The sequence below is a fragment of the Schistocerca serialis genome, chromosome 2, assembly GCF_023864345.2.
Source record: "Schistocerca serialis cubense isolate TAMUIC-IGC-003099 chromosome 2, iqSchSeri2.2, whole genome shotgun sequence".
In the NCBI taxonomy this organism is placed as follows: Eukaryota; Metazoa; Arthropoda; class Insecta; order Orthoptera; family Acrididae; genus Schistocerca; species Schistocerca serialis.
Window position 1 is genome coordinate 13,928,704 of NC_064639.1, and position 12,003 is coordinate 13,940,706.

At 37.0% G+C, this 12,003-nt stretch overlaps 1 protein-coding gene across 1 annotated transcript in view; it reads left to right on the top strand.

The window, feature by feature from the left end:
* LOC126456739 (molybdenum cofactor biosynthesis protein 1-like) overlaps positions 1-12,003 on the top strand; it is a 181,345-nt gene that overhangs the window by 104,307 nt on the left and 65,035 nt on the right. The window contains exon 6 of the mRNA XM_050092484.1: positions 7,808-7,865. Coding sequence (XP_049948441.1) covers positions 7,808-7,863 — 56 coding nt within the window. The 3' untranslated portion in view covers positions 7,864-7,865. The remainder of the gene's footprint in view (positions 1-7,807; positions 7,866-12,003) is intronic.

Genomic DNA, 12,003 nt, shown 5'->3' on the forward strand with positions numbered 1-12,003 from the left:
GTCACAATCAGCTTTGACCTCAATAGAGACAATGGACACTCCCTCTCCTACAGTGTCTAACCTGCCTTTCCGATATACATTCCATTAATCACTAAATATGTCAGAGCTTTCTACTCTGGGCTTCAGCCAGCTCTCAGTCTCTGAGAATAATTTGAGTTGGAGACTTCCCTGGATGGCAGTAAATTCGGAAACTGTGTTACAAGTACTTTGACAACTGATAAAATTTTGACAATCTACACTGGAGTGAATTCAAAAGATAAACCTCAACCAACATTGAATGTATCTTGGTGATAAAGAGCCAAAATAAATAAATTGATGATTTTATTCCATTTCATCTGATTGAATGAAACACACACAGCATAACTACTCAGAAAACAACTATAGTGCGGATTACATTTACTATCATACATGTAGCACTCTGAGAACATTTCACCTTGTCATAGTAGTCCTGTGTTTTGGAACTAGGCAGTGCTTCATTTCACAAAGCGAAAGGAATGGCTTGTGTAAAAAAAAAAAAAAAAAAAAAAAAAAAAAAAAAAAAAAAAAAAAAAAAAAAAAAAAAAGAGGAAATAGTGGTTGCTGGTGTTTTTAACACTATCATTCAATTTAGTTCCTATTGTGAACTTTGCAGCTGGGATATGTAAATGCTCTGAGACTGCTATTGATAATATCTTTATGAACAAATCTAGGGGAAAAACATCATATCACAAAACCAATAGTAAATGGACTATCTGATCACGACATGCAGCATCTTGTGTTAAATGTTGAAACTTGTCAGGATAAAAAAATATTAAATCTGAGTACAGGAGGATAATGAATAAGCCAGAAATTGAGGAATCCAGGAAATTGCTCAAAGACATGAACTGGAGAGATATTTACCTGACTCAAATGGAAAATACAAAGCATTTATTAATAAAGTTACCTCCTCTTTTGAAAATTGTTTTCCCCTAAAGGTAACTCAAATCACACAGAAAAGTCAAAAGATAAACCATGGATTACACAAGGAATAAAGATATCATGTGGGGCAAAAAGGAGACTGTATCTACTATCTAGGAACATTTCTGATATTAGCATTGTAATGCATTACAAAGAATACTGCAAAATATTGAATCAAGTAATCCAGAAATCGAAGTAGCTTTATTAAGAGAAAAAGATAATTGTATCGGGCAACAAAATAAGAACTGTATGGGATATAGTGAAGACAGAGAGAAGTGGGGCCAAAAAGGAAGTGGAACAGATAGCTCTAAAAGTAAATGAGACTTTGGTAACAAGTGCATGTAGTGTTGTAAATCTCTTAAGCAGCACTTAATTTTTGTTACTGACAGCTCGGGGTTATCAGGTTTGGTGAATGGTGCAATGGAGTATCTGGGATCAGTCTTTGAAGAACATCGTGTAGAACCTATTCGAGGAACTTTGAATTCCAACCATTGCTTCTCAGTATACTTACTCCTTAATGAAATTTGTTGCAAGTTATATATCTATATTTCCAACAAATAGCTCAATACATATTATCAATACTAGGAATAAGAAAAATCTACATAAAGACCTAAAATCACTTATGTTGGTCCAAAAGGGGGTCCAATATTCAGGAACACACATTTTCAATAAATTACCAGCAACCATTAAAAACTTGGTTTCAGATAAAGCACAGTTTAAACAGAGTTTGAATGACTTTTTGATAGGCAATGCCTTCTACTGTATAGATGAATATCCTAACAGAGACTGTTAGGCCAGCGTAAGTATAAATATGTTAGATTTAAGTTTTGACAGCACTTGGTTGCAACAGTCAATATTAGGTATTTTGTGTATGCTAAATTTATTAATAGTGCATAACAATGTTTCATTCTGACAGCGTATTAATTCTGTAAATATTAGCTTTCCCAGTTTACTGTATTGTATTCACCTGTTTTGACAATCTCGTGACAAATGATCAGGGTAGTATTCATTATATTAAAATGTTTTGTGTTATACATTCTGACATGTTCCACACCCTCGAGAATCATCTCATTTTTTCGGTGTATGTAACGAAAACTGAATCAAATCAAATCCAATCACCATCTCTCGTCATGTAATAACTTCACTTCTTCTTCTTTTCTTGTCATCTCCTGTTTTTCCAGTACTCGTCCATCTCCTCCTCATGTTTTCCCCCTTTATTCTATTTGTGTTGTTCTCAATCCCCTATTTCTTCTGCATCGAAAGCCTTTTATTTTTATTTATTTATTTTTTTTATCGAGGTGAGTCTCTATGGACTGCGTGGTAACAACCGACTTCACTCTAGTGTCCAGGTCTTGTACTTGCTCCAGCTTTGACTTCCTGCCAGTATCTTCTGAGTCCCTCCAAGAAGTGCCTTTTTATGCCCTTCAGATAATGGTCCTCACTGTCTTTCGGATGTTGATGCCATGTTAAAACCTTGGTAGTTCGTCACCAATCTTCTAAATTTGTTCCTTTCAGGAATTTCTCTCTGAGACACCAATCTGCTTAAGATCTTTTTCACATTCTTTGAACCATCTCGGCCTCGTTTTCTTAGATAGGATGAAACTCTGTATTCTTTTTGTTAGTCGATCACCGTCCATTTTCATGAGATGACCATAAAATAACAATCATTTCTTCGTAATGGCTGCTGTGATAGGTTCTGTCTTGCTGCACGAGTCCTCATTTGCTCTCATTCGCCATTGTCCATCGACCCATCTATTACCTTAGGATTTTCCTTAATATCCTACACTCACGCTTTTCCAGCCGCTCAGCTTGACCTTGTCTATTTGTGGTCAAAGTTTTGGATGCTTATAAGCCCTCAGGTTTTACAACTGTATTATAATGTTGGAACTTGGCCCATATACTCATAGACTTTTTGTTATAAGTATTCTTTGTCAGTTGGTATGCTTGGTCTAACTTCCTCATCCCGACAATTGCTTCTTCTTTTAATCCATTCTCCTGGTGGATGACTTCACCGAGATACCTGAAATTCTTAACTCATCCGATTTTTTCCCAGGTTGGTTATCATCCATTCAGGTCCGTTACAGATGTTCATCATATATTTTGTCTTTTGAATAGAGATCTGGAGTCTAACTTTTTTCAGCAATTTCTGACAGCCTATTTATCTTGTTGACTGCTGACTCTATGTTGTTAGCAAAAATGGCCAGGGCAGCCGCAAAATCTAAGCAGTCAATGCACACCCCTTTGTTCTTAGGACCAAGTCTGAACCACTCTTCATTTGTTTCTTCTTGGGCTAATAACTTTCTCCACTCTCGAATGACCTTTTCCAAGACACAATTGAAAAGGAGAGGTATAGTCCATCTCCTCGTTCTATGTCCGTTCTGGTTGTAAAGGGTTCAGATACCTCACCCATAAATTTAATTTTTGACACTGTGTTAGTAAGAGTTTGTTTGATCAGCTTTCTTGATGTATTATCCATCCCAAACTTTTCCAAAATATTCATTAATGCCTGTCAGTCGATGGAGTTATATACTTTTTGAAAATCAACAAACATTACCACATAGTTATTTCTTCCAGTTTTTTGGACCTGATGATGTTCTTCAGGCTAAAGATCTGTTCTGCGCAAGAATCGCCCTTTCGGAAACCAGCTTGATAGTCCCCAATCAGTTGGTTACAATGACCTTCTATTCTATTCTGTATCACTTTGGAGAGAATCTTATATGGAACAGATACTAATGAGGTACCCCTATAGTTATTGACATTCAATTTATCACCTTTTTTGTGTAGACGATGGATTAAAGCTGACTGCCATTCAGTTGGTATCATCCCAGCTCTCCAGATCTCCTCAAAAAGTTGGACTAGTATATCTAGAGTTTCATTATTTGCCAGCTTCAGTAGTTCCACCACTATTGAATCCTCTCCAGCTGCCTTATTATTCTTAAAGTTGTTGATGATCTCTTTGGTCTCCTCTTTACTAGATGGAGATGAGGGGTAGTTTGTGGATTGGGGCACATACACGGAATCTTTCTTTTGGTTCATCACAATTAAGTAGGTTTTCAAAGTAACAAGACATGATCTTGCAGTTTTCTTTGTTGGTCAGGCCGAGTGTGGTGTGCGTACTGTAAGACCTTCAGTACACACACCATCAGATTATTTGACTTGTTGCTCTAACGAAGTAAGCGAGTGTCAGCAATATGTCTCGTGGTCTTATCATGGTGTGTTTATCTTCTGCCATTAGGTCAGATGATAGAAATGCCACTTGCACGCTTAGAGTAGCAGATTGACGGTGACCAACTTTAAACAGAACTTGATTAATTTTCACACACATTTATTAAAATAATAACAAATATAAAAATTACTTAACTTGGTTCTGGATGCTATTTACAATTGACAATCTGAAGTTCTTTGGGATTGGTACGTTAATCTTAGTCTCACATATATCTCAGATACTTGACAAAAGTGTCTATACATTTATCTTCATGGCTATGTACAGGAATATGGTAATCTTATTAGGCGCAGACTGAATCTTGACTATGGACTGGTACAGACAATTGTAGAACTCGACAGACTGGTACAGACTAATGCAGACTGGTACAGACTAATGCAGACTGGTACAGACTGGTGCAGACAAATGCAGACTGACTGATCGAAGGTCTTTACACTCGTTATAATACCTCGCACGTTCATGTATCACTGCGCGAGTGTTATGCGCAAGGAGAAAATGTTCTATGTTAGCAGAAATCTCATTGGCTGCGCTACATATTAATAAGTGGATCGGCGGAAGCAGAATTTGGTCCGTCTCTATGGGAGCGCCATCTCATAGTGCGGAGATGGACGAGCGCTGCGCCTGCGCTGTTGTGCTTAGCGGGGCGCACTCTAGTGGGAAATTTGTGTACGCGCTGAATATGCGGAACTATGTACACAACACTGAGCTTTCAATTTTCGTCTCTAAAACAAAAGCTAGGGGCTTGGTATCCTTTCAAATTCGATTTGAACGTCTGATAGAAGTCTCTGACATTGTTTATCTGAAAACGCTGATCGATCTGTTCTAACTGCGGTTTCTCATGCAATTGCTTAGACCTTCATAGAGTTCTGGCTGCATATTTTCGAACTTCATGGAATACATCAAAATCATCAGGTCTCCTGGTAGAGTTCCACTTTTTCCATGCACTTGCTGTTTGGGCCACCACCTCGCCACAAACCTCATTCCTGATTCCTCTTTTTAGCTGTCAGGATTGTAGTATTAGCTGCTTGTTGGATCATGGAGGCAATGTCTGCCCATTTATGGGATTCAACTGTCAGTTACTGGTGGCATTGTTCCAATATGTTTTGATTGATTTTGAGCTTCGCAATATCATATTTATGAATTTTATTTCCGGTTTTCACGGTCTTATTGAGAGGGATGAAATTAATTTTGATCTTGGAGAGGTGATGATCCTTTTAAATTCAGTATTTTATCTGTAAAAAGGTTTCTTTCTATTATTTCTGATTGTTTGATGTTGTTTCTTTCTTATTTCTGTAATCCATGCTATCATTGATTCCTTCTTCCAGAACTACTCATTCAGTATAGGTCTCTAAAAAAAGATTAATCTTCTTTTAGCCATTACTTCTGATATTTTCTCAAAATTTTTGTAGATCTCCTCATTACTTCTCATTTTCCAGCCATCTGTAGCTTGTATTGCAACCATTATTTTCTAATAATCCTCCTTTGAGGATCCTCTGTTCTGTCCAGCTTATAGTTCATCATTAGGCATCCTCATCCATATAAACATCCTGGTCATACCACTGTGGGATAGTGTTTTAGTTTTGTTTTTTTAGTTGTGCATTTCTTGTTGTAAATATCCTTTGTCAAACGATTTGCTCTCTCCAGTTTGCTGACTCTTGCATCTACTGTTAATTCTTCTAGTCCATTTTGTTGTACAGTTTGTCCAATATATTTAAATTTACTTACTAATGCTATTTTACATTTTTGTTTTTCTAAGAATGTTGATGCATTGTTTGAAATTGTCATCAATGTTGTTTTTTCAGCTGAAATTTTGGGACCAGCTCTCTTTGCTATTTCTTCCAAAAGATTTCTTTCAATAACTGTCTGTCAGATTTTTTGAAAGTATATCAGAATCATCTGCAGAAGCCAGGCAGTTTACCTTAATTCCACTTGTTATTCGTCCTAAAATTATTGGTTCAATTTTGTGATTTTTTTTTCTCCAAATTCCAGATACTTTCTATTTTTTCTAGAATGTAGTGTTACAGTAAAGGTGATAAACTGTCCCCTTGTCTAACACCAGTTTTTATTTCAAATGGTTGAGATACTTCTCCCATAAATTTAGCTTCAGTCATCCTATTTGCTATTGTTTTGAGGATTATGTTTGCTTTAACACAAAATTCTTTGATGATTTTACCTATAGTTTCTCTGCCTACCAAATCAAATGTTTTCTTGAAACCAATACATGATACTATTATAGGTTTGGTTATTAGCAGTCTGTGGAGGATTATCGATTTTCTAATAAACATCTGCTCTGTGCAGGGTCTTCCCTTTCTAGAGCTCCTCGAGATTCTCCCAGTTATTTGTCTAAAGTTTCTACAACTCTGTCCAGAGAATTTTTGATAATATTTTGTATACCACTGGCAGAAGTGAGGCATCTCTGCCATTGTTGACATTTTGTGTGTCCCCTTTTTTCCATAGCTGTGGATTAATGCTTTCCATAATCTCTTCAGCTTTCCAAATGTTCTCAAACAGCAGTTGTAGATCATTTGTGTGTTCTGACTATTTCAATAATTTTGCTGTAGTGGAGTCTTCATTTGTTGCTTTGAAGTTTTGGAAGATTTGATGGCTTCATGAATTTATTGCTCTGTTAGTGGAAAATCTTCCTCCAGATGTTGTGGGACTGCTATTATATATTGCTACAATGTGCTGTTATTATTATTGTTGTTGTTGTTGTTGTTGTTGTTGTTTGGTTGCCTGTTCTTCAGCACTTTCTTTCTGTTTCGTTTATCTATTTGCCGCCATTTTAGCCCATTTACCGGTATTTTCAGCTTGTTCTTTACTTATTTGACCTTTTGGTGGCTCCTCTTGAAGAGATCTTATTTCTCGGCATTTAAAATTACATCATCTGCTGCTCTTTCGCAACTGAATTTCATCATGTCCATCTTCCTTGACTCAAGATCCTGAATTTTCATCCTTAATTCTTGAACAGTCTCATTTCTCTTTTTACGTTTTCCAGATGAAGAAACTTTTGGTCCTCAAAGCTAAGATTAGTATCAGTTTTTTTATTTGTTTCTGCCTATGGCTGCTATATCTCTTTAGTTAGAATATTTTCTCTCTCTGTATTTGATTATAGTCTAAGTCTGAATATTTTTATAAGTACATTTATTGCTGTAGCATTGAGTAAAATAAATTGTATTGCACTGCCTGTAGCATGTAGCACCATTTTGACTGTTAGTCCTCTTGCTGTGCAAAAAGTAGCTTTGATGATTACTTAATGCAAGTATTTTGTAAGAGCTGTGGAACGGTTAGTATCTGTTTATATTTTTCTGATTAATTCAAGCTCGTCAATGCACATCCTGTGTTAAGGAAATATTTGAACTGAATTTACTGTGTGTTAAATATAAGCAGTGGATCCATTGCGGTAGTCTTTTTGGTAGAAATATGTCAAGGTGAACAAAACAGGAGATGGTGAAGGAAGAGAGGGAAAAGATCAACATTTGCTTCTCATCAGCAATATAACTGGGTTGCAACATTCAGTGAAAATTATCTGTGACAGGAAGTTGTCAGAAATACATTTTTTGAAGAAACTTTATGTTTGTATAAGCATTTATTAAATTTAAAAAGTTGGATTTCATCTGTTAATACAAAAGATAATGTTTTGCATTGCAGGCATGATGAACCTGTCAAAGATGAAGAATCGGCCAATGATTCTTATTGGAGGATAACAGTATGTATAACTTAAACTTGAGATTCTTGAAAATAAAGCTAGTCAGTATTTCTTAACAGTACTGATTTAAATATATCTAAAAGATCGCTGTTACCTAAATGAAAGTTGACGAGCAAAGTCTTAGTGGACATTTGTATAAAATTGTCATAGGTGTTATTTACAAGAAGAGTAAATAGTTTCAATAGGAATGTGGTGAGACATTTAACAAATGTCATGACCACACATTAATAGGACCTTATAACACTACCATTATGATATTAGTATGCTTTTACGTAAATAACAGAAACCCTGTCTCTATGTTGCCACGTATAACCCTCTTACTAAAATTTAGTTTAGTTTCCAAATAAAATACACTATGGAAGGATAGTCCTGTTTATAGGAAAAGATAATCAATAGAGTTATCCTTCTTACAGGATTTACCATGTGTTGCGTCTAATGGACTATTCACTTCTTTTCCTAAGATCTTACCCAGTGGCTAGATAGGAACACAGTATGAATAATAATATACTGAAGCTAGGACAACTCATTTCCAAGTTCATTTAGTGATTTAAAACATGTACTTAATGGTCACCAACCTATCCTGGCAATGAAATAGTGAAGTATTGGAGAAGCAGAAATGTGAATTTTGCCTACTTTCTTGCTACTGTTTAGTTTGGCTCTTCAAATAAATTACCCCACTTAAACAATTTTGGGCTACATCTTTATACATTATGTTTTTAAAAAAGAAAAAACCCAGTAGATAACTTCAAGGAAGGTAAAAAAAATTAGCCGGGGTGGGGGGGACTACCTTTAGAAAAGCACTTTCCATAATCAAGAAACTTAAATACTTAGACACTAAAGCACACACTTTTTAACTGAACATTTCACTTAAAGAAAACCTCTTTCTTGGTGGAATTTACTTTCAGAAGCTATTATTCTTTGAACTAATTCTGTATAGCCATCTAACAGGTTCTAGTAACTTGGCTTCACTCTGATTGAATTTTATGTAAGCAAACCATAACACTTTGCAATAGTTAAGAAAACTTTTTTATTATTTACACTAAAGCAATTTAAATGGTGCCTCTTTATATTAACTTGGCACTTCATAAGTCTGTAAAACAGGACACTCGGATTAATCAAACACCAGGAAGGAATCCTATACAGATGTATGATTAGGATGAAATAACAGGGTGAGCCAGTTTCCGTAAAGTTCAAGAATGATTATTAAAACACAGTTTAAATTAATGGTTCATGCTGTACAAAGGTAAAAATAGAAAAAAATATTATCTGGTGGCTGTAGGCTTGGGTGTGGCGAACAGTTATGATGGCTACACTACCCACACTACGGCCTGCAAGTTTCTTGCTGTACGGGCTCAATTTATCTTCTTGGCTTCATTCAGTTTTACATACAGTAGCTCAACAACTCGCAGCTATGCTGTAAGCTGTTTGCAGTCTTCAACCGAGGCATTTTTATGAAAATTTGCAGGCAAAGCTTCTGCTCCACAAAGGAGTTACCTCAATCACTGCTGCCTTCAGACTGTGTGACTTACTTCCCGAACTTGCTCAAGGTAGCACGCCAATTCGCCTTTCGCACCTTTTCCACTCGCCACAGCCATTTTCGTTTCAAACAAAAGCACACTGGCTTTTACATAACACCTATTTCTTACATTTTTCAAAAGCATGACCATTTCTTAAATTGTCAAATTTACAACAACATGAACAATTTATACACACACATATTTTTAAATACAAAATGTTATCAAAACATTATTTAGACACTTGGTATCCTTTGTAGAGGACTTGGGCAGGTTTGTCCCATCCTAGTACACATTATTTTGTTACTACCCTTCAGATATTCCATTTAGCTACATCTACAATAATTCCCAATGTTCTGCCTTTTGAGGTGTCCAGTGTGGGTTGCTCTCCACTTCCTGGGTGTATTGTATCGAGTTACCTTTTTCAAATTTCCATGAGGGTTTATCAATGTATTTTGTAACTGATATTTCAGCACCAATGATAACTTTTGTGAGCCAATGTACACTCCTTGAAAAATGTTTCAGTACTACTATTGAGTGATTCAGTGGTAATTTGTTCTCATCAGTGGAAAATATGGATGGGTCAGGTTTTGTATCAGTTTCCATCTGCCTGCCCAAAACGTTTTAAATTCCTTGGCATCAAACTTAGATAATTTCTTGTGTGTTGATCCATTCGAACAATGGTTCTCTATTTTTGTCTCTATTTATGTATCTCCGGGTTGTGTTTTGGAATTAAAATCTTAAACATATACGTGCTGTCTAGTTGCTGTGTGTAAGACTAGTGTCAGACACTTTCCGTTAGGTGATTTGTGGACTGATGTAATAACCAGGCCTTTGAGTTTTATCCTAATTACTTCTACATCACTAATTTTCTGACAGCTTAAGCCAGCATAATCCAAGAGCTGTTTCTTTTTTCATTTATTGTGGATGCACCTAACAATTGAGAGGAGTATTGATATTGCTTTATATTGCGTAATCTTGCATGTAGCTGCTGAATTATCACCTAAATGCATTTCCTATAGAGCTATAATACTGATGGCATGCTCATCATTTAATTTGTTTTGGTAACTGCATTTGTCACTTGTTAATCCTACATTAATTTGCATAATATGGACACCTTGCCTGATAATTTTTGACTGTAAGCTCTGAGAAGTGCTGGACCATCTTTTGTGTAGAGTTTTTGCTGTCTGCTCCTGCAGTCACACAGCCTTGGTGCACCATCTCGGGGGTTGTCTACATGCCCCACAACAGTCTTTTTGGTGTCCAGTGTGAATGATTCACTGGTAAATATCCTGTCCCATACACTTTTGTTTGTAGACAATACTTCTGTGTTAGCTGAAAATAGAAACCCTGGGCCCGGAAGCAGTAGTCTCAGTACCTCAGAGAATTAGTTTCAGGTAAAGTATATGGATCTAACATATCTAAAATGCACATGGTTTAATTTGGAAACCACACAAACACCCAAATGTACACACCTGCAGTAGCTGCAGGGGGGGGGGGGGGGGGCAGAGTGATTGGAGAAGACAGTACATGGTCTGAATGGGAAAAGATTGGTGGGTACAGAAGATAGAAGGGAAAAGGTAAAGTGATACAGTGGGAAAAAAATTAGCAGAGGTTTCGGTCAGGTGGATGGCACTAGATGTGCAGGAGAGACAATTTCCACCTGCATAGTTCAGAAAAACTTGCACTGGAAGGGAATATCCAAATGGTATGTCTAGTGAAGCAGTTGTTCAAGTGGTGTACAGCCTCTTGGCAACTGGAATGTGAAGTCTCTGGTTTGCCACAGTTTGGTGCTAGACATTACTGCGAGTGAACAGTTGGTTACTTGTCATCCCTACATGGAAAATTTTATGGTAATTGCAGCATAGCAGATTTTTAACAGGTTGCTTTTGCACATGATCGTGCCTTTTATATGGTGGGAGATGCCTGCGACTGGACTGCTGTAGGAGGTGGTGGGTGGATTTGTGGGACAGGTCTTGCACCTGGGTCACTCACAGGATTAGTGGCGGACAAGTATGTTCTCTAGATTGTGCGGGCTGTGGAACACTACTTTGCAGGACATTGACCGTGAAACACAGAGATTGCATCGGGATTGAATAGAATAGGCACTATGCCCACTTAAGTACAAGAAGAGTGAATCTTTTAAGATTTTGTGCTTTGAGTGGCTCCTGGGTGACCAGTATTAGATTCATATACACCAGTGCAGGTTTACTGTATCCCTTGGACTTTCAGATTGACATGGAACACAGAAATTGCATCGGGGCTGAATACAAAAGGCAGAATGCTGACTTAAACACAAGAAGAGTGAATCTTCTAAGAGTTAGTGCTTTGAGCGGCTCCTGGGAGACCAGTATTAGATTCTGTTTCACCAGTGCAGGTTTGCTGAATCCCTTGGACCTTCACATTGACAATGAGACACAGAAATTGCATGGGGATTGAATACAAATGGCACAATGCCGACTTAAGTACAAGAAGAGTGAATCTTCTAAGAGTTTCTGCTTTGTACAGATCCTGGGAGGCCAGTATTAGATTGCGATGCACCAGTGCAGGTCTGCAGAATCCCTTGGACGTTCACATTGACCATGAAACTCCGAAATTGCATCGTGATTGAATACAATAGGCTC